The 23737-nt window shown below is 39.7% G+C and overlaps 1 protein-coding gene across 2 annotated transcripts; it reads right to left on the reverse strand.

Annotated features, from left to right (window-relative positions):
* Positions 1-348: 348 nt before the first annotated feature.
* Positions 349-20760, reverse strand: ppp2r5ca (protein phosphatase 2, regulatory subunit B', gamma a). 2 transcript variants are annotated; one of them, XM_088353902.1, is made up of 14 exons: positions 20548-20760; positions 13238-13437; positions 11010-11120; positions 10774-10866; positions 10486-10616; positions 10318-10377; positions 10136-10244; positions 9995-10048; positions 9739-9909; positions 9531-9658; positions 5676-5777; positions 5499-5571; positions 5115-5231; positions 349-2022 (listed from the first exon to the last, which is right to left on the reverse strand). In XM_088353902.1, the coding sequence occupies exons 1-14, from the start codon at positions 20609-20611 to the stop codon at positions 1888-1890; spliced, it is 1548 nt and encodes a 515-aa protein (XP_088210028.1). In that variant the 5' UTR covers positions 20612-20760; the 3' UTR covers positions 349-1887. The 2 variants fall into 2 exon arrangements, with proteins under 2 accessions (XP_088210028.1, XP_088210030.1); XM_088353904.1 differs by lacking the exon at positions 5115-5231.
* Positions 20761-23737: the final 2977 nt, after the last annotated feature.

Raw genomic sequence — 23737 nt, forward strand, 5'->3', positions numbered from 1 at the left:
GGGTTCCTGTTAGTCTCCTGCCGAACCGGCAATATTATCAACAAAATGGAGGTTAGCAATGTCTACAGACTGTACTAACATGATGCGCCAGAGCCTTGGTCATGAGCCCATTACTATACTCTTACAATATATTGGTCTATGAGAAAACCAATGCTGCCCCCTTGTGTTTGGACCTAGTCATTACAAATAAAAATGCCAAAACGGATTAACAGTTGAAAATATATTTTCTTTCGATCTACAGTAATTGAAACACATGTACATTAATTTAACAGTGAAAAAAATGCACACTTTTAAAAACCACAATGCAGAAGAGACTGGGGGTGCGATGAAAGAAATATATATGCCAGATCGATATTTTTCACTTGCTATGGAGGTTTTATTCTGTACAGGACAATTTGTACAAAATTCATCTAGATATATAACACTACATGAAACAAAGTAAATCATATATACACAATATTAAATGAATCATATAGTACAAGGTGGTCACATACAAAAGGACACTTAAGTTATGCTTCGAAAATAAACTGTTAAAAGCAAAAAAGATCCGCGAGAAGACAAGTCACCAAATAAAATTTATTCGTCTCTTTATCAGGACCTTTCCCGTATGCACTAAAAGGAACTCATAAAACCCATAAAAATTCATCTTTCCCAGCAAGCATGGGTTCGTTTTTTTCTTTAGAAACAAGAAAAATCAAGTTTGTTTGAATGGCATTCCTCCAGAGTAAAAGGTACATGTTTAACATGGTACTTTTTGAATTTACAACTTTTTTTGCATTCAAGCAAATACAGTAATTCATACAGTTAAAACGAGCCGAGTCGCAGCGTCAGTTGTGAATGTGTGCGACACCGGCTGTTTTTTCCGGGCCGGGGAGGCCCCGAACTATTTCACCTCCATGGGACGAGACGACTAGAACATCAAACGGAGAAATCGGAACACGCGTGACGCAACGGCACCGACGGATGGACCGAGCGCGGCCAAGGAAACGTGCCAACTTGGTCGAGGGGGATTTTTGGTAGTTTTATTTGAATTATTAAGTGCAACTACACCTACCTAGAGCTCGATAATAAATTAGAAGCTTTTTGTCAGTCAATTATATAGAAACTCTTTAGTCCAAAGTCACATTCAGACGTACCTGTTTGAATCGAACAGGCACGCCGGCCGTCTGGGTTTCGAGCTTTGCCTGTGAACACAAGAAAGCAAAGCGTACATAACAGCGGCAAATGGCACATGGACTTGAAAACAAAGAACAGAATAACGTGCCCACAGCACAGAATAATGTCATATTTCCTCACTGCCTAGCTGGACGTTGCAAGGTGACTGACAGGCCTGAGTTTGGTCGTTAAGTGTGCTCAAAACACACATTTTAAAAACAAAAAAACAAAAACCCCAAAGACCAAAGTCAAGTGCCCTTGGTGTAATCAGAGCAAGAACAAAAACACTTGACAGTCTTGGCACTGACCGTTTCCGTTCAAAGACAGAAACGAAAAAGTGACGACAGGACAGTTTAGTCGTTTCTTTGACCTTTTTGCCTTCCGTGTAGAGGGGAAAAAATCTGTTCGATTCCATAATCCCCAGAAAAAGAACACAGGAACAGGCGTTTTGTCATCATTGTTATACGCCCACACATCTAACCGCGAGCGGACGACGTGGAGACAATGCTGAGGGATCAAAGACACGTGAACACACATGGACATCCTTCTCCCCGGAAGAAAAGAAAAAAAAAGAACCTGAGAACGCAGAAATCTGAAAAATGAGAAAATGGGACTTCTGCTCTGGTCACAGGCCATAGTGGGCTGCGCTGGAGGAGGCAGCCGGAATGGACGAGAACTAAGAGGGCGGGTTAAGAAAAATGACAGAGGGAAGAAGTGGGGGGCTTCCAAGATTTAGAGTCCGTCACGGGTGGTCAACATGTCTTCGGCTCTGCGGTGGGTCTCCAAGGCTTTTGTGGTGTAGAGGTCCTGAGGCAACTCAGATTTGCGCCGCACCATGGGCCGGTCCTTCCACTGGCCGTGCTGCAGCTGTCAGGCAGAGACAAGTCGTTCAGTTATTTTTCATTTTCCGAAACACTTATCCTCAACTAGGGTGACATGGGGTGCTGGAGCCCATTGCAGCTGAAATCGGGCTATGGGCAGGTGACAACTTGAAATGCTTGCCAACCACACATATAGGCATACAAGCATTCACAATTTAGGACAATTTGAAATCCCCAATCGACCTGCCACGCATGTTTTTGGATCGTGGGTGGAAACCAGTGTGCCCTGAGAAAAGCCACTCGTGCATGGGGAGAACACACAAACTCCACAGAGAGATGGGTCGGTGGAAATGAACAAGGGACTTCAGACATGTGTAGTGAACGTGCTAACCCAGTAAATCCAGCCTGCTGTCGGATTGAGGAAAATATTGATTTTGTCCAATAATTTACATTTCAGCAGAACCAATTCAATAGTTATACCTTTCAGGTATCTTAATTGTAATAAATATTACTTAGCAGGTCTTTCAAAGAGCCATCACCGCCCTAAACAAGCACACAAAACTGTAAAAACAAATAACTATGTATAGAAAAAGGTCATGTTCCCAATTTTTCTATACTTATTTTTGCACAATGCCACTGGTAACTTCATTGCACCATTTTCTCAAGTGTAAAATGTAGGTGCAGCTCCTCTATAATAAATTGTTAATATTGCCTATCATACTTTTGCCTATCAAAATCTTATTTAGCGCCTCCAAGGGGTGAAAAACCTAATACAAAACAAAAAACAATAACGATTTCAATTATAAGTACAAATACAGGAATGATCGTAAAAATATGTTTTTAAACACTTTTAGTTTGAGAATTTTTTTTAAAATTTGACATAACATAAGGATGACTCATAGGGCGCTGACATGATTGTCTGACATCTTGCCGCTAAAGGTGAGCCCCCAAAACAAAAAACATTGTAAAAGGCTCGGTAAAAAAATGAAAAGAAACATGGGGCGATTTTTCACCGAGTCTCCGGAGTTAGTATTCGTCCCTGTGCGTTGTAGCACTCGTTTTTGGTTGAACTACACCATACAGCGGCATCTAGTGGCTAAAGACCACACACTGTCCCGTTAAGTTTTTTATTACATGTTTATCTTTGAGTGCCATGTTCAATCTCGTAAACAGACATCTTGCTGCTACGGGTAAGCCCCCTAAACAAAAAAACAAAAAAAACCTTGTAAAAGGCTCGGTTAAAAAATTTAAAGGAACATGGGGGGATTTGTCACGGAGTCTCCGGAGTTAGTATTCTTCCCTGTGCATTGTAGCACTTGTTTTTGGTTGAACTACACCATACACCGGCATCTAGTAGCTAAAGACTACACATTGTCCCGATAAGTTTTTTTATTACATCTTTGAGTGCTATGTCTAATCTAGTAAACAGACATCTTGCTGCTACGGGTAATCCCCAAAACAAAACAAAAAAACCTTGTAAAAGTCTCGTCAGCGGCATCTAGTGGCCAAAGACTACACACTGTCCCTTTAAGTTTTTCATTACATGTTTATCTTTGAGTGCCATGTCTAATCTCGTAAATGATGTGCACCAACGTTGTGGTTAATGACAAAGACAAATTCAATTTTACTCCATTCTAAAATGGATTTCCCATATGACATTTTTATTCACATGAATAAAAATGCATTTAATTTCAGTTAACTCAATTATTTTAAATTGGGTAAATAGTGTAAACTCACAGCCTTAGCTAAATTGGGAACCTATCAGGGTATGTAGATGAGGAATGTGTTACAAAAATACAAGGGAGACCCAAATCCCTAAAACCATATTTTCACGACCATAAACCGCACATAAAAGTTTCAGATTTTCTTCAAATTGTGCAGAGCACATGGGGTGCCCTTTGTCTGTGATGAATAGGGGCGGCTGAAACCAGCTTGGTGGCCTTAGGGTTGGGCACCCCCCGCAAATCCGGGAGGTCACAGGTTCGGGCCTTAGCCGGGTCATAGGCTTACAATATTTTGGGGTAAAATCTGAAGATCCTCACGTGTCTTCTATACATCTCCTGCGTCCCGCTTGTGCATAAGCACATGTGACGGCAAACCTAATTTGCATAAGTACTCACGCATGCCGTAGCGTATCTAGCAATTTGAAAGTTAGCGTTATCGTCTTGGCACTTTTGTTTCATGAAACTGTCATTTTTCTACCAAGACCAGGACTACGGTGACGCAGAAACCTCCAGTGGATTATAATGGAAAGAATGGCTTGTCAATGCTCGGGCAAGCGCGTCTGTCGGGACTGTTTGCAAAAGCTGGCATTGAACAAAAAGTGACTCTGAAAGTGAACCTTTTAATGGGAATTTAGCGAAATTGTTGTGGTCAGAACCAGAGGACGGGTATTTCGACGGTTTGGTTTGAAACTAATTACTAGTAAAAAATTTGAGTTTTGCACCAGCTCTTTTCTGAAAATGTCGTTTTATCCGTGTGTTTTACTTTGTAATCATCCATCCATCCATTATCTGCACCGCGTATCCTCAGTAGGATTGCGGGGGTGCTGGAGCCCATCCCAGCTAACTTCGGGCAGTTGGCAGGGGACACCATGAACTGGTTGCCAGCCAGTCGCAGGGCACACAGAGAGACAACTCACTCGCTCATTCACATCAAGGGACAATTTGGATCCTAATTACCAATTAAAAAAAAAAGTCTTGCACAAGCTCTTTACTTAAATTGTTTTATACGTGTTTTTTACCTTGTAATCAATACTTATATAAACCAAATCAAATCTCAGTTTTGCTTTTGTTATATTTTAAAATATGCATACTTGTATACTTGAGTGTTCTTGTAACGCGGTCACAAGCAAAGGGGTATCCCACCCTATCATGTGGTTCGCCTTTGTGAAGTGTTAAAAGCAGAAATAGAACCAGCTAGAGAGACTGCGCCTTTTAACACAGTGCATCTTATAGTCGAGAAAAGACGGGAACCATTTTCTGACCAGATTTTAGAGAATGTCCGTATACAAAAGCCTTTGATCCCTATAACACAAATGAACTGTAATTTGTACAGAGCGTGTCTCTTGTGTGACCCCACAAAAATAAAAGTGCAAAGAGGGAAAGTTGAATAAAGACAGAGAGAAGCCAGGTTTACCTGAGTTGCGCCTTCCTCAACTGTCTTTTTTAACCTCTGAACATCTTCTATCAAAGGAACATCCGTCTCCATTGCTACTGGACTATTGAAGTCAGAGGGATCGACAAGCACACAGAACTGGGTCCAAAAAGGGTGGGGGGAAGCGGGGGAGGAAAAAACAAAAGCAGGGTGGGGATGGAAAAAAAAGATGTCAAATGGCATGCAGAGAAGAACAAATCAAGATGTTCTGCACAAATTACAAGCTTCATTGTGACTATTAACTGTTAATTCCAATTGTTTTTGTTTGGTAAATAATCACAAAACAGAATTATCTTATAACAGAACCTTAAAAAAAAAAAAAACACTGAAATGGACACTTGGGGCAATGAGAACCTGGTGTTTCACCTGTGGATTGGACTTGGCGAGGTTCTCGATCTTGATCCAAGCTTCTTCGCGCTCTTTCGACTTGGCCTTCTCCCTGTTGTGTTAAAAATGAACAAAAAGAAATGTTATACCCCTCCATCACTCAGGACATTGGAATATGGTGATTAGAAATCAAAAGATGCCGTCAGTGATCCCTACTTGTTTTTCTCAGCCCGGAATTGCTGTGTGCAGTCGTCAAAGAGCTTCTGATTCATCTCCATGAAAAGCTTCAGAGCATTGTAGATGAGGCCGTGAATGGTCCTGCGGTGGCAAACGGGACAATGACATTACATATTATAAAAAAAAATAAGTTCCAGTGATAATCCCTGACCGTGTGTAATTATTTGTACAAGAGCCTTTACACCGAAACAACTCAGAACTGCCTTGTTTCCCGGAAGCTAATTGGAACAATCCGTATGAATCGAATACATGTGTAGTGAAAAACTAATAACCCATTTTACATGGAGCGTGCGAGCAATTAGATTCGGGGGGAAAAGCTGGAGCGACGTCATTATGCAAACAGTGCAAAGTGCTTGTTTGGCCTCGCCCCAAAAGAAGACTCCATTGATGCGTCCCATCTGTTCACAATGTGCGCCATACGCAGATTGACGGCATCAGACGTACACTACATATGAATGGATACAACTGTTGGATCCATGATATATGGTCTGTGGCATTTTAGCCGTTGAGGCAGAAAACAGAATAAAAACCACATTCAAATGTACCCCTGGCGCAAAATGTCCTCCCTTGCAGACATTAATAAAACTACTTTGTAACTACATTCTGGGGGAATGTAATAGAACAGTGAAGCACATGCCATTTGCACAGTGTAGAAAAAAATCCACTTGAGGATATTAAAAATATTTACTTTGACAAAATTACGTTTTAGCTTCTGAACATTCGTCTCCTGTTTTATCTATTGATAAATAGTTCATTTCAGCATAATAAGCTTTATGGTAGAGCCCATAAGTTTTCAATATGTAATATTCAGAAGATTACTGTTTTGAGTCGCTGGTTTATTGCAATAAAAGCGTCCCGTTAACATAGTAAGAAATGGCAAAAGAAAGACACCAACGTTACCTAGTTGGCACCAGCCATCTAACTATATTAAGAGTCTTTGACATGACACGTACCTATTTAATTTGCGCGGAAAAACAGCAAACGTACCGTTGGAAAAAATGTTTGCCGCAAATCATGGAATATATTTAAAATCATAAACAATGGCTCGCAAAACTATTTGGCCCCCTTGAACTTTGTGACCTTTTGCCACATTTCAGACTTCAAACAAAGATCTAAAACTAATTTCTTGTGAAGAATCAATAATAAGTGGGACACAATCATGAAGTGGAACACACATTATTGGATATTTCAAACTTTTTTTAACAAATGAAAAACGAAAGAGTGAGCGTGCAAAACTATTCAGCCCCATTGATGTTAATACTTTGTAGCGCCACTTTTTGCTGCGATTACAGCTGCAAGTCGTTCGGATTATGTCTGCATCGGGTTTGCACATGGAGAAACTGCTATTTTTGCCCATTCCTCTTTGCAAAACAGCTCGAGCTCAATGAGGTTGGATGGATAGCGGTTGAGAACAGCAGTTTTCATTTCTTTCCACAGATTTTCAATTGGATTGAGGTCTGGACTTTGACTTGGCCATTCTAACACCCTGATATGTCTTTTGGTGAACCATTCCATTGTTGCTTTTGCTTTATGTTTTGAATCATTGTCTTGTTGGAAGACAAATCTCCGTCCCAGTCTCAAGTCTTTTGCGGACTCAGTCAGGTTTTCTTCCAGAATGGTCCTGTATTTGGCTCCATCCATTTTCCCATCAATTTTAACCATCTTCTCTGTCCTTGCTGAAGAAAAGCAGGCCCAAACCATGATGCTGCTGCCACCACCACGTTTGACTGTGGGGATGGTGTGTTGAGGGCGATGAGCTGTGCTGCTTTTACGCCAAACATAGCGTCTTGCATTGTTGTCAAAAAGTTCAATGTTGGTCTCATCTGACCCGAGGACCTGCTTCCACATGTTTGGCGTGTCTTCCAGGTGGCTTGTGGCAAACTTTAAACAACACATGTTATGGATATCTTTAAGAAATGGCTACCTTCTTGCCACTCTTCCAAAAAGGCCAGATTTGTGCAGTATATGACTGTTGTCCCCTATGGACAGATTCAAGGGGGCCAAATAGTTTTGCAAGCCACTGTAATATATATATATATATATATATATATGGGTGGGGGGAAAAACAGATTTATATATCGTGGTTTTATCTTTGACTATTTTTTTCTTTACACCTCCATTTGTGACCACCCATGACCGAAATGTCGAAGAAATGACATCAACAGGATGAGACAGACATGCAAGGCAAACGAAATCTGCCATCTGATATGGCAGCGCAACTTTTAGTTTCAAAACCATGTATTATGTTAGTATTTTGGACATTGTGGGTTTATACCGAGATACAGCGGTAAGCCCCCAAATACCAAATAAGTGGTCTGCAAACCTTGTTGTTTCAAGGATGTGCCAGTGAAAGCAGCTAACATGCCAACAGATTGTATCACACGATACATCACTGCTGAAATGCTTTTGTTCAATAGGGTTAACAAACCAGCGTTGAAAGACATGCTGTACAAGTTTGATAAGCTTTATGATACACCAAGCAAAACAATATTGGGTTTACAAGTTCATTATCAAGTTGATGTCAAGTAATCAAGGTTAAACCGTGTAATTGTTTTTTTATGCAGTTTCTAAGAGAAACTATGTTCATTTAGTTACATACCTCCTTTTATTGTTTACCAGTTTGTTTTCAAACTCCAATGAAATTCAAGAAAAGAGACATTTGTCTACTGCTGTTAGCTGCATCTGTAGACCTCATTTTTTGCAATTAATTACCAAAAAGTCGGGTCAAAGACCTTACGACCTGTTACCTCACCTGTCCATTGTTCCTCAAAATGTTTTAAACTAACGGGCTGAAATTTTACACAGTAATATTTGTTTTAATAAAAGGAAAGTTAATAATGATTCATTGATTAATTTTTGACTTGATTTATTGACCATTTCATTACTCTTCCTCATGAAGGTGTTCATTATTAATATTAAGTTGATATCATCATAACAGGAGGTAATTCTTTTTTCACTGACAAATTGATGTGCAATGTTTGAACATCAGTAGTGATTTATTGACCCAGAAGTGTATAATTTAAATCGTTAGATTGTTAGGAAAGAAAATTAAATCGCTATCATCAATTATGTTCAATCGCAATACTTGTAGAATCGCAAATATAGAGAACGGTGAAATTAATCATATGGCACCTTAGTATCGTGATACAATCGAATCATGACCGAAGCATAACGTTCCACCCCTGATAAATATGGATATTCACTTATTAAGGCTTCTTATGGAACAGATTAACTGTGAAAATGTAAACCGCGAGAATACTGCATTACAGTAAACTGCAAAGGGGCTCCCCGTCTTTCTTTTCTTGGACTGTCTTCAAGTGGCTTCCGATGAGCATTGAAATTAATTAAATGGCAAGATGTGTGACAACGGGACATACTTTTACTGATACAGTTGCGTTTAAGATTACACATTTCACAGTATTTTGGTTTTAGGGGCGGCAGTAGCTCAGGAGGTAGAGCGATCGTCTTAGGATTAAGGGATTCCAGTTCGAATCCCGGCTTGTCCGTGTTACATGTCGAAGTGTCCTTGGGTAAGACATTGAACCCCCAATAAGCAGGTTAGCGCCTTACATGGCTGCACAGATCACGGCCGCTATTGGGAAATGTGAAGCACAATGTAAAGCGCTTTGGGAAGTCATTGACTTGAAAAGCGTTATATAAATGCAGATCATTTCATTTAATCCCCTTTCAAATAGCTTGGGGGTACTATAGTCACACTTGAACACACCATGTGACATTTGACTATGCATTGTTTCACTCGGGTGTTACGCAGGAGGATGGTTGGTGCAGTCAGAGGGAGAATGCAGCACCCAAGCGTCAAAAGTGACAACTTACTTGTTCCAGTGGGTCTTGGAGTTGCGGTAGAGAGCGGGGAACATGATGGGGAGAATCTTGGCCGCATTGTCGCTGATCAGACTCATGATGTACTCGTTATTCCAATAGTACAGGGCTCGTTCTGCCACCTAGAGAGAACACACAGCATCTTAGCATGATGACGAAATAATGAATAGACCTCCCAGGATGAGTTCGATGGAGTCAGTACCTGGAAATGCGGGCTGGAGACGCATTTCGCCAGCTGCCGGAAAAGGGGCTCCTGCACCTTGACAAACTCTGACGGCTCAATAACGTCCAGAATTTCCTCAAGTTCGTTGAGGAACATCACCTCCTTTGGACTGTGAGTCTTTGGCCAGTACTTGAGGAGAGCCATGACAACCTGCAGGATAAGCACGGTCAGAGAATAATGTTAGGAATTAGCGGTTTGTGCCTAAGACAAAACGAAAAAAAAAGTGTCGCCCTACCGGCTCAGTTAGAGTGCTGTCCTTTTCCAAAAACTGCACCACGCAGTAAGCCAACTACAAGAGGATAGACATTTGCATATTTTAACATATGTGGTACATTTGCACTCATTTTGCATATCTAGCAAAGTAGACACCATGTACCTGTGGATGGTAGACACTGAGTGATTTCACTTTATGTAGAGGTAATAAAACCTTCAACAGGAAAATCTTGTGCTCTTCTTTAAGAGGTAAGGCAAATCCATTGATAATGCTGGAAAAAAAATATAACTGTCCGTTGGCAATGTACGTTTAATGTTAAAAATAGAAGTAAAAATTAGGCAAACCTTCCAAGTATTTCCAGTAGTTCAGCAATACCATTGTGATGCTCTGTCTCATAGATAAATCTAAAAAAAAGAATGTCAGTTTATAATTATTCTAAGCATAAAACGGCAGATATTAATATGCCTATCAGAGAGAAGGACATGCAGATGCTAAGTAAAAAATGAACTAACCTATAGAAAATGTTATTGATCTGTTTTCTGATGTAAGCCCTTAGGCCAAGGAACTTCCCGTAAATCCTGTGAAGAGTGGTCTTGAGGAAGTCTCGTTCTCTTGGATCTTCACTATCAAAAAGTTCTAGAAGCTTAGATTTTAAGACAGAGAATGTGTTACATTGAGCACACCCAAACTGAAAAAGCATCTCAAATGCATTTTCAAAGCTTAATTACTTTCCTATAGTGTTGTCAAAATCTTAGCCTGCATTGGCAAGCGGTTGTTGAGAGACAACCTCATTTTCTTACCTGCATAACAAATTTCTGGTCAATGTATTTCTTTGCTATGTTGGGCTGAAAGTCGGGTGATTCTAAAAACCTAAGAAAAAATTCATAGACGAGCTGTAATGGAAACAAACAGACTTGCATTAATATGAGTAAGTGAATGTTAAATAAAAAAACAGCCTCTCGTGCTACATAATTGAAAAGATGATGCATTCTTCTGATCATGGATGAAAGGAACCCATCATGAAACACGTCACAACCTGGAGGTGTGGCCACGCCGCTTCAAGTGTTGGCTCATCCTCCTCAGGATCAAATTCTGCTCCCGTAGGATTGGACGAAGGAGGCAGGGTTCTAAACATGTTCACAGCAAACTGGAGGCAGAAAGAAAATTTGCCATTAGAAAACCAACTACATTCTTTTAAATACTAGCTTTTAATCATCAGGTGGCAGCTGGAACCAAGTAAATATAAGCACAAAACAGTTGCATAATTATAAAGATCTGGATAAAATTTAAATCAGGTTTAAGTATAGTACCGAGTTTACAATGAAATAAAATACTATTAGAGATTAAATGTTAACACTAACTGAAGAGAAAAGATTATGGCCCATGATCAAAACTTGCTCTCACCCAAATATAACCATATCTCATGTTCTAACCATTTAAAGCCTTCATAGCAACCTGGTCAAAGGACAAAAAGATTCAATAGTGCAGCTGAACGTTAATGGTTCCAAATTATATCTTATTTATTGGTCCAATTTTGTATTTAATCCCCTGTGTAACTGTGGGCTGCGAGGGTTCGGCTGACAATAACAAGAATCTGGCACTGTAGCCTCTCGCCGTGTCAACTGACTCCGCCTGTGGGCTGCTGTACCAGATTGGGCGATCATGGGACAATGCAGGTGGCCCACTGAGACACAAGGAGCCTTGTTTGACAGGACTGCAAGGTAGATAGGCCTGCTGTGGTATCACTGCAATATGCTTCTGAAGGCTCAGAGTAAAAATGAAAACATAGCAAAGGTCACACGCATGACTGCCGGCTTCTGCAGGGGGAGCCTCTTATGCTAATGGCAGTATCAGTGTCTAAGAATTGGCTATAGAAAAACAGCAACAATTACAACAAAGGACAGATAATTGGTTGTCCTCCAAATGTCAGACTCAGGACTTGAGTGGAAAATACAAGCATCGAAAAATCCGGATTATAGTTACATTTGAAAGGTAATACCAAATTCTTAAAAACCCAGAATGTGAGGAAATAGTATATGGGTTTTGCATAAAATCTAAGTATATTTAAATTGGTGAATTCCAAATATTTTCCGAGATAATGAACCTGGAAGACACCCTGTCTTTAACATCCCAACCTTTGATATAGTCAGAGTAAGACCAGCTCGCTTGAAAGCCAGTTGCCATATTGATTTACGCGTTTGTTATTTAAAGAGCTTACGAGTGTTTTAAGCAAAGTGTTGGTAGTTTTTGCGGAGAATGAGGGAATGCTACAATACTATTGGTCATTTTCGCTGGCCAAAGGACGAAAATATTGTAAAATATTCGACAACATTCATTAAGAATACAAGTGTGGAAAGGCCCTGATATTTGTGCTCAGTGAATTCCGGAGAGGGTTGCTTTGAAGAAATCAGTACATTTATTCTGTTTTTTTTTAGTATGGCCCACTCCCAGCGTTGTGTACTTTTAAGCAAACTGCTCCCCAATTTTTTTCTAGATTACTTCAGTGAAAAAGGGATAGAAACTGGTAATTAGACCGAACACTATCTGGGAAGAAAGATCTTAAAAGAAACTACCAATCTTCGGGAAACGATCAGTCCTTTTCTTGATCACAAATGTCAAGTTTGCCCTCGTCAAACCCACTGGTTTGAATTGATATGGCTGCATATCTAATTCTCTGGCACTATAGCAATTTTTCCCCTAGATGTTTGTCAGGGACATCATAAACTGCCATAAACTCAGTTTTAGATCAAATCTGTTCACTACAATCGCTGTCTGTTTCTGCGCTCTCCTTACATGTTGTGTTGATATGATTTGCCACTTCCAAAATTTTGTTGCTTCAATGATGTCACGAGTCTACAGAAAACGGGCCAGATGCGTCAACTTCGAGACGAAATTTCACAAATCCGTCGGCACATAGAATATATAACAACATATTTGTATAATTGTGGGAAGAAACACTTGACATTCTGTGTCTAACTCAAGAAAAAAAGTTCTGTTTGGGAATAACTTTAAGCTTCAAATATTTTGTGATTGGATAATAAATGATTAATACACAGAGCTCTGCTAAAATGCTTCTGATATAGACACCATTTCTGGTTTCTACTCACTTGTTCATTTCCCATGAAAATGTAATTCTAGTGGGCAGTGTAAAAATGAAACTCAGTTAACCAGTTAGCCCCTATTCTCTGACTGGTTTTCACCTACATCATCATGTTTGCGGCAGCCTGTTCCCACCCTGCCCCATCAGAAAGCAGCTCCACTGACCATGTGAACAACCTCTGGGTAGATGGGCTCTGTGATGACATTCCTGTTGTGGGTGATATACTCCACCATCTCGCTCAGTGCCGCCCGCTTCACCTCCTTCCATTTCAGGTCACTTAGCGGGTCTGACAAGAAATCGAAGAGAACGCAGCACTGACGCAGCTTCTGGATGAAGAGCTTTTCCTGCTCCGCAGGGGCCACATCTGCAGAAAAAGGCAGGCAGGAGAAGGGGGGGTTAAACATGGCCGACTTGACAGGGTATCTCGAGCTTCACCTGATACATTGGCCATGAGGAGGCCAAGTTTTAACAAGAGCGAGTTCAAGGGGAGGATGGGGTAGGCGGAACTGTCAAGAGCGAATACTGAACACAGCGACTGAGCTAGCGATGTGAGCAAGCAAGTGAGTCATGAAGACTCAGGGGCCAGGGCTATTTTGAAACCCAGAGGGCTGATAATGACAATGTAAAAAAAAAAGGCAAGCAGACATTAAAGCGATGTAACGACCAGATATTTGGGAAGTGGGTGAATGGCCATGGCCCAGATACATTCAAAAGAGAAAAAAAATGATGGGCACCATTATTGGACCATGCTTGTTGAGATGACGAAAAGCGCTGTCATTGAATAAGTAAATTAATATATTGACACACATTTATTAAACAAGGGCCATGGTGCGATAAATTCCATCATTCAATATTAGTGAGGAATAATGAGAACACATTATCAACACAAATGTTTTTCTAAAGTGTTTACTCGTGTATAATGTGCATCCCTAACTTTTGATTGAAAATTGGTGTTCAATTTTGATCCCCTTTTTTGTGCTCGATTCAAATGAAGCATTATATGTGACAAACCTTAAATATGTGCAGCCATAATTAAAATGTATTGACAACACTTAACGTTGCTTCAAAGTTTGATTCATCATCAGATAAACCAAAGAGTTGTTTCCCTCTTCGTGCCTTTTGCGTTTATTATAAATCACATCTTTTAGGAGGACTTTGTTTTCTCCATTTTCCAGCATTCGTCCGTAACAACGTAATTTTGCTCGATTTCCGTGTGTTTCAGCATGATTGTGAACTTTAAACTCAAAAGAAGGGTCAAAATATTTCTTATTTGCAATGTCAACTTGAGCTGAGAAGTGGAAACATTCTGCATACCCAAACTTTAAGGTTTTTTTTTAGATATAAACAAATACGTTATAAACAAATACATAGAACGAATACTTATTCAACCCGTATTGTTAAAATGTTTAAAACACAGTGACGAAAAGCATTACAGACATTTCTAGAAAGCAACTAGCATTGTGCGATATCAAAATAATTTTTCACAAATGGTTTTCATTTTTTGTCAATAAATAACATAATACTCTGCTTGCAGTAATGCCCCAAACAGAGTGATTACACATTAGCCAGTAGCATACAATATTGCACAACCAGCAGAGATGTACTTTTCTGAATATAAAGCAAGCACTCCCAGTTGAACTTAAACTGAGAGTTGCATTTAAAAAGGGATAAAAGGTATTTTCAAATAAAAAAAATTCTTCAGCGCTAACTACTGTATAATTTAATACAGCACAGCCATACAGGACCCTCGCATTAACTGTAGAGGACAAAAGCAATATTTACCACCCCCCTTCTCATCTGCATGACCAGAAACATCTCCCTGCCAAAAATTGCTACCAGGATAAATGAAACGTTATAGGAGATGCCAGGCTATGCACCAGAGTCTGGTTCCAAACCTCCTTCCTTTAGTTACATAAGCAGAGTCTTGCCTGTGTAATAAACTTTCTGTGTCGAGTGTGACCCTAAAAATACTTGTATCAGCTGGTTAAAACAATGAGTCTGTATCATAATCATAAAATTGATGGAAACCGCATTGTGACTGATATAACTGTAACCCAGTGATGGCTACGAGCAAGGGCATGCGAAAGAAGACTGGTGTCATTATTGCGAATATGTCAGGACTACACTAACTGCTGCCTGTTTAAAAAAAGGTTATTAATAATCAGTCCATGAGGATTGAACTACTTTTGCTTGGATAAGCTTCAAAGAGAGATAACTAGCAGCAGTTACCTGTGTTCTGGGCAAAGTAAAAACAAAAAAACAGACTTCATTATGAGGCTGCAGAATGTCACAAGTGCAACGGCATGAATGCAACATCAAGATTTGTAAAACGATGCCTTCAAAGGTATGCTTTGCAACACCCAAAAAAATACAATTACCAAAAATGGAGGCCTTACAACAGATAGCTCTTTAACTCAGAAAGACACCAGTTCATTTAGAAAGGTTTCCACAATTTCTTAAGCACATGCTGCAGGAGTAGAGTTTAGAAGAAAATGACAAACAGTTCATGTGGTTTTTATTTAAAGCTAAGACTTAAAAGGGGGCACGCTCTGGTTGTGATATTCGTTAGCACTTGTGCGATTACTGGCGATGTTAAAGAATCAAAACTGTTATTTATTTATTATTTTAAAACTGTGCGAGTTAAACCCGTGACTCAGCTTATCTCAACCTTGTCATTCTTCATTTAAATAAATGGTCTCACCCGGTTTCATAACAGCCTGGTTTGATGTTAAGACATTTTGAAAAATAAAATTGACTCAATGCACCCAGGAGGACTTTATCTTGTACTAATTATTCCCCTCCCTGTTATACTGACTTTCAGGGCAAGAAAAGGGGGCCAATAAGGTTCTCATTTCCATGTCAAAGTGGCTGACGAAGTGCCAATGGAAAAGCAAAGCCTGAAGTTGGACAACCACCAGGTCATTTGACTTAAAACAAGGATAAAAAAAAAACATGGGTGAAAGAACAAGAAAAGAACAAGACCTAAAGATTGTTAAACACATTCAGGGTTTGTACACCATTTTAATGGCCCAAATCGAGCACTTTCAAAGAGCTGTCCTCTTGGGTGCAACTAGTAAGGGGGCGGTGACGCTTCACTTGACGACATCATAATGACAAGCCCCCGAAGCAGGCGTGTCGGCAAAGTTTTCACGCATTAAAAAAAAAAAAACTTCATTTATTGCTTGGTCTATAGTCCGAGTGCTGAGAAACATGGCAATAGCAACAATTTCAGACATTTCAGCTGAAATTCAAGCCTTTTTCTGATCTTCAAAACAAGATTAAAATAAATTCAGGCGTTTTCAAGGATTTCAAGCACCCGTAAGAACCCTGCACATTGCTTGTGTGTGAGGACCATAATATACAGACTGAGACATAGAAGTCAGCGGCTTGGGGGACTCAATAGAATGTAATCAATGATTGCCCTGGGTTGCAACTAAGGCCGTGTTTCAGAGTACAGTGGAGCCTTTCAAACTCAACTATGTCCTTTGTACAGAGTGTGAGAGGGCAAGTCTAGCATTGCTGTGTCTTAAAAAAGACATATTTACATCTACTAGGAGAAGGATTGACAAAAGAATGGTATTAGGAACTAACAAACAGATTATGAATTCTCTTAAATCTGTTTTTTTTTCAGGAAGCATTGACCCACATTAATTTAAACATTGCGACACTATATCGAACTACCTCTCTACTTTTAAAAATCTGCACTTAGTTTAGACGTAAGCAATACACAGACTAAATCATGTGAATGTGTTCTTTCAGGATTCTCACTCAATACACTTCCATAAACTGTTTTTCATTCATCAATGCAGAATTTGCAATTGTAATTTTGCAGGCGGCTAATTGTCAAAGGACAGTAAAAATAACCACCTTGTAAACGCACTTAACCATTAATTTTTAGGTAGTCAGGTCATTACTTTACTTTTCCTTGCTAAACTTCTGATCCAAAAGTTCATTTTCAGGGTTTGCTCTGCATATTCTGCTTTTGAATGATAAAACTGTACCATGTCAAGATATTTGCATAATACAGAAAAAGAACAATGTTGCCGCTTCTCCATAAGAGAACTTTGAATGATTTCAGAAAATCATGGGCTGGTCTCTTCCCAGTCTGGAGGATATTACAGGCTTGCATTATTAAGGACATTTCTCACCTCCTCCTTGACCTGCTGCCCACCATGTTGATACGGGTCCCTTAAAGGTAAAAGGCTTACGCAAGGCCATTACCGCCTCTAACAGGCAGGCAAGACGGTAATAAATAAAGATCTAGGTTTTCCTATTAATCATGTATTAGTCTTTTATTTAGTTCCTCTCATTTTTGCACAATGTTGCCGCTACTTATCATTGCACCATTACCTGATGCAATCACAGACCATTTTACAAGCACACCTTGTAAATATTGGCTATTTTAAAATAATTTGTTTATTTGAGTCTTATTACATATTCATCCTGGAGTGTCAAGTCATGCTTATTTGTATAGCCCTTAATCACAATGTCTCGTTGCACACATTGTCAGTTTCAATGGATACACACATATTTATTTTGCAAGTAACTCGGGGTAACACACCTACTCTCCTAATGGAAAAAAAATGAAAAACAAGAACACAGAGTTTATAGTAACTTGACATCAAGCAAACCACAATTGAGCTTCATACAGGACTGTCTCAGAAAATTAGAATATAGGGCTATGGTTCCTTACTTTCTGTAATTAAATTAAAACAACAAAAATGCCATCCATTCTGGATTGATTAGTCCTGTTTTAATGTAGCTGATTTTGGCATACACTCAAATATCCTATCTTAAAAGTATTAGAATATCATGAAAAAGTATACGAGTAGGGTATTTGACCTATTAGCATTATTGAAAGAATATAGTATTTCTTTACTCCTATTTTTGAACAAAGTTGCCGATAAATGTCTTTGCACTGTTTTAGATGGGCTAACAACTTAGACCATTCTACAAACACACCCTGTATGTATTGAATATTATTTTTCATAATTTCTCTTTTCTCACGTTTATACTAGAGTGCGACGCGTCGCCGTAAACAACGTTTTCTACGTTGTGTCAATGACAATTACGATAATTCTATTTCCCACATAAATGAGGGTATAACGCTTACACTCTTCTAATGGAGGTTAAAAAATACGAGGGGAAAAATACAAATAGAATTGAATGTTAAAGTGGCCAAACATTGTGTAAAATGAGATTAGACTAGGCACTCCTGTCTAAACATGTATTAGGACATTAAAGAGAACAGAAAAATAGGCAAAAATATTTACAAGTTACCGTGACTCGATGTTTAGCTAACCAAAATTGAATTGCACAAAGGACTGCCTAAGAAACTTAAGTTCCTTATTTTGTTCAAAGCAATCAAAACAACAAAAATGGCATATAGTTTGGATTCATTATCAATCAACAAGTCTTTTGTTTTAGTATTGCTGATTATGGCATACATTTAAATATCATATCACCATAAAACAAGGAAGAACAACCACCCTAAATAAGCAAGCAAAACTGAAAATATGCGTCTTGCAACTTATTTAGAAATAATTGTTACTGCAAAATGTTTATAGTACTACTTTAGAAAAAAAAGACATTGCATTATTGCTATGATGCACGACTCTTTCATTGCACTACTATTATGACTTCTCCAAGTTCTACATTGTAAATAGCTTAGCCTTATTGCCCTGACAGTCATTTATCTCATATTTTATCTTGAAAATCTTTATCACACGTCACTCTGAAGAAGTATAGCATATTGAATATCTTTGCATAGGAAATTTCACCATGTTGATAGAAATGACAAAAAGACAATTCAAATTATTAAGATATAGAAAAGTATCACTAGTAGGCTATTTAAAGGTGCGATCAGGAATTTGGAGATTTCCTACTCGCTGACACCATCATCTGGCTTGAGTCATAACTGCAGCCTCTTCAAACACCTTTTGTGGCGCTTGCATTTCTTGGAGGCGCTCAAATAAACTTCTCACCTTTTTGGAAGTTTGCTTTGGCATTCGGAATGCATATGAAACAGCCCCTTACTTACTTTCACTATTTTAATGCTACACTAACAAAAACCACCGGGACGAGCATGAAATAACTCTTCACCCTCAATTCCTGATTCCTAATGTGCGGTGCGTCCCAAATAGCCTTGCGAAAAGTAAGATAAAAGCAGATAGGTACGGTGGGAGAAATTTTTAAAAGGCCCATGTGTTATTTTATATATACATATATATATACACACATATATACATATACACACACACCAGAACATATTCTTCTTTTTGAAATCAAATTATATTTATGTGTGTAGCCCTTAATCACAAGAAGTCTCAAAGGGCCGTACAGGCTACAGACTACTACCGACTACAGTAGGGCTGCACCCAAACTTTAACACAGGGAATTCCAACTAAAGTTTGGATCCAGCCCCAAAGCCAGACATTCTGTTATCGGACGGGCCGGATCAGTAAGAGTGTTAACTCCAGATTCTTACCATTGTAATTCAATATTATGCTTTATCATTTAACCTATTTAAGTAACCCCCGTCATAATCACGGATGACGGGGGACATTTTCTAAACACATTTAGTCATAAACAATGGTGAAAAAAAAGATTATGTTTGGCATTGTATGTGTTTACTAGTTTATTTTAGCAGGTGAGTAAATGACACCTGAACCAACTCACCACATTGCAACCTCAACACTGCCCTATAGGCCAGAGAGAGCATTTAGTGTACAATTATTTGAAAATAAAAACATACCTTTCGATATAAATGACCTAGAAACTCTTGTTATTTTGATAGACTCAAATGTACGCCTGGCCGGATTAGATCATTTTCCGGGCATGATCCAGCGATCGATCCGTAAGTTTGACATGGCGCTTCGACTTATTAGCAATATTGAAATGATAAATAAGGAATATTTCAGTTAATTTCTAATAAATCTAGAATGTAAGCGTTTCAATTGAATGACAACAAACAAACTTTTGACAATCTTCTCAGTTTCTAGGACAGTCCTATACATGTTTTATCGACGCATTTATTAGCGTGCCCTTGAAAACATTAGAAAGGGGGCGCTAGACAAACGTTCAATGAATTATACTATGCTAAGATTCAATCATTTAAAGTCCGCAAGTAGAAATATAACAAATGTCTATTTTAAAACTGAAAACCTTTTTAGTTTTTGAACACTTCCGTTCGCGTCACTGGTTGTCGCTGGGGGATGGGCAAAGTGGGTCTTCCAGCTAGCTAGTTAGCTAGCCAGCTAGCTAGTCAATTGAGCGTTTCGGGTTAGCATAAAAAAAGCGAATGGAGGAAGGTTTACAATTCCGAAGTTGTCTCCATGTACACCAGTGCTAGTATTCGTCTTCATTTTACCATTTTGTTACACGAAGCCAGACGAAGACCGGACAGCAACACACACACCTTTCCCCCCTTAATTCCCCGCGACATTACAGGACGACGAATCTCCGCCGTACGTACCTCTGAAGTGCATTAGGGCCACCGGCTGAAAAGGCCCGTTGGAATTAGGCGCGTCCACGACCATTGTGTCGGCAGTTTTATTGCATGTCAACCGAGGAAACGCTCAACCAGGAAGGCAATCCACTCAGGGCGAGAGGCCAGCCTCCATTTTAGCACAAAGCAGATCAGAAAATGAAGCTCCCTGCCGCTGGAGGGAACGGGCTACTTTGTGACGTCACGTGTGAGGGAGGACGCCTATTGGTTGATTTCGGAAAGCATCAGTGCAGTAGCAGAGAGGGCTCCTGCGCAGTGGGGAGGATGTGATTGGTTGAGAGAGGTCAAAGGGGCGGGATGTTGAATGGATATTTTATATTTTTCGGTACAGAACATAAATTATTCGGGATTAGTGTAGGAACACTGAATTGTTCGAGTACTAAAACCTTTTTTCCTATAAAAAATAAAGTTTTATTCTTTTAATACACCGTGATTAGCTTTTTATATGTATTTATCAATGGGAGGCCGTGCATTTCACACCCAGGCCTTCAGTAGGCTGAATCAATCCAACCCTCGAAAACTATTTTATGCTAATAAAACATTTACTGCAGCTACAGCAGCGCCACATAAAAAAAACATCAATAATAACCTAATAAAATTGCAAGTTTATCTAAGAATATAGTCACAATTTACTCATCAAGAATCCTTTTAATTAAATCCAAAGACCTTGTTTTCTTCTAGATTTCAATGACTGTTTTTACAGATTCTGTGCATTTCAGTTTCCATCTATCTGTCCATTATCTGCACCGCTTATCCTCAGCAGGGTCACGGGGGGTGCTGGAGCCCATCCCAGCTATCTTCGGGCAGTGGGCAGGGGACAACCTCAACTGGCTGCCAGCCAGTCGCAGGGCACACAGAGACAGACAACTCACTTGCTCATTCACAGTTGGGACTATTCGAAACCGGCCAATTAACCTGACATGCATGTTTTTGGAATGTGGGAGTAAACGGGAGTGCCCGGAGGAAACCCACGCAAGCACAGGGAGAACATGCAAACTCCGCACAGGATGTTCGATCTCTTGACCTCAGATCTGTGCCGCACACGCGCTAACCACTGCGCTGCCGTGCTGCCCCGTCTCAGTTTCCATCATAAGTTATTTTCTATCACCATCAAAGCTAATGCTGAAAGTCGAGCCTGTCCTTTCTTATTTCTAGCACCATTTTTTATTCGATTTAGGGCTGAAAAGTCGACAGAATCAGTGGGCACGGGAATTTGTTGTTCAAATTTTCATTGTGATACTCTGTTACCACCCCAAAACCAATCATAGTTTGCGAAACCAGCAACGTTTCCCAAGGCCTGCAAGGAGGCGCTGGCTCTACGAACTCGAAATCTGATTGGCTAAACAAACAGCTCTATCAAATCCTGATGTTATGTCTCAGGGCCTTCAGAAACCTTTGTGAAGACCTCTGTGCAGATTACTGAACCTGGCAACAAGGAGACGTGATTGGTTAAACGCCTAAATATGGATGCATTCATCTGGAAGCGGCACTACCAGGGAAAATTAATGAAAGGAAGCTCACACACAGTTTACAATTGTTAAGTAAATATTGATGGACCAAATATAATTGACAACACATGAATCAGATATTTTTAGCCCAGCAGAGAAGGCCATGCAGGCCCTGACTCGTATTCATATTAGAGCTGTCAAAAAATCTCAGTGCAGCCTTTAATCCAGGTTTTCAATTTAAAAAAAATTAAAGCATCTTAAAAGGTTTTCACAAATAAAGGTATATAATAATGCCGTCAAATAGTTATTTGCAGCTGTATCACACAAATGAATTGTTAAAAAAAATCATGCATTGTGATTTCTGGATTTTTCTTTTTAGTTTAGCTCTCTCACAGTGGACATGCACCTACGATGATATTTTCAGAACCCTCCATGATTATTAAGAGGGAGAAATAGTAAAATAGCAGGGTGTTCTTCACTGTAGGCCACTGACTTAAGTCAGCATTTGACAACCACCACTGGTCTTTCATCGAGGGTTACTTTAACTTGATTACTTTCAATTACTTTTGGATTACTCCAATACCAAATATGCTAATAAAAGACAAAAGAAACTAAATATGAATAAAATGACTAAATTTTGCGCAGGCTTGGGGAGTAACGGAATACATGGAACGACAAAAATGATGTTGGCAAGCTCTCTCTCATATCATCTCATTAGCTACACCGCTTATCCTCTGTAGGGTCGCGGGAGTGCTGGAGCCCATCCCAGCAATCATCGGGCAGTGGGCAGGGGACACCCTGAATTGGTTGCAAGCCAATCGCAGGGCACACGAGGACAGACAACTCACTCGCTCATTCACACCTAGGGACAATTTGGACCGGCCAATTCACCTGAAATGCATGTTTTTTGGAATGTGGGAGGAAACCGGAGTGCCCGGAGGAAACCCACGCAAGCACGGGGAGAACATACAAACTCGGCACAGGAAGTCTGGAGCTGGATTTGAACCCACGTAGGAGGTTCCCAAGACATGAACTGTGCCGCACATGCGCTAACCACTGCGCCGCCGTACTGCCCATGTTGGCAAGCTGTTTGGATTTATTTTCCTTTTGTTTCTGTCGCATTTTCTGTTAGTTTTGTCGGAGATCAAAGAGATCAAAGCCAGGAGAGAAAGCTTACCACGTGCTGTGAGTCATCATTTTATTCATATTTAGTTTCTTTTGTCTTTTATTAGCATATTTGGTATTGGAGTAATCCAAAAGTAATTGAAAGTAATCAAGTTAAAGTAACCCTACCCAACCCTGACTCTCAATGACTAATACAAGGAGAAATTGCTTGAAAGGGTTGAAAACAGCACTTGAGGGCACTGTTATTAAGCTCTCGGTGTGACAATTCACAACAAATGCCGGAATGAGATTATGGACTGTTAACTTAAGACAACGTTTTGTGCAGGATAGGAAGAGCAAATTGGTTTTATTTGTCTCTATTGCTGCGCAGTAAAAGGGTGTGAGTCGTTTTCTGTTTATGAGGCACAAACAGGGTAGGATTAAATACACGAGAGATCAAAATTAGAGAAGCATTTATAAACAATTGAATCATTCTAAAAAATGCCAGTATCGCTGCTCAACAGCCTCAGGACATTCCCAAGGGTTGGGAACCTATGGCTCGCGAGCAATACATGGCTCTTTTCATGCGTATGAATAGATCAGAG

This window comes from Urocampus carinirostris, chromosome 15 (genome assembly GCF_059441175.1).
Source record: "Urocampus carinirostris isolate Australia breed hairy pipefish chromosome 15, RoL_Ucar_1.0, whole genome shotgun sequence".
NCBI classification, from domain to species: domain Eukaryota; kingdom Metazoa; phylum Chordata; class Actinopteri; order Syngnathiformes; family Syngnathidae; genus Urocampus; species Urocampus carinirostris.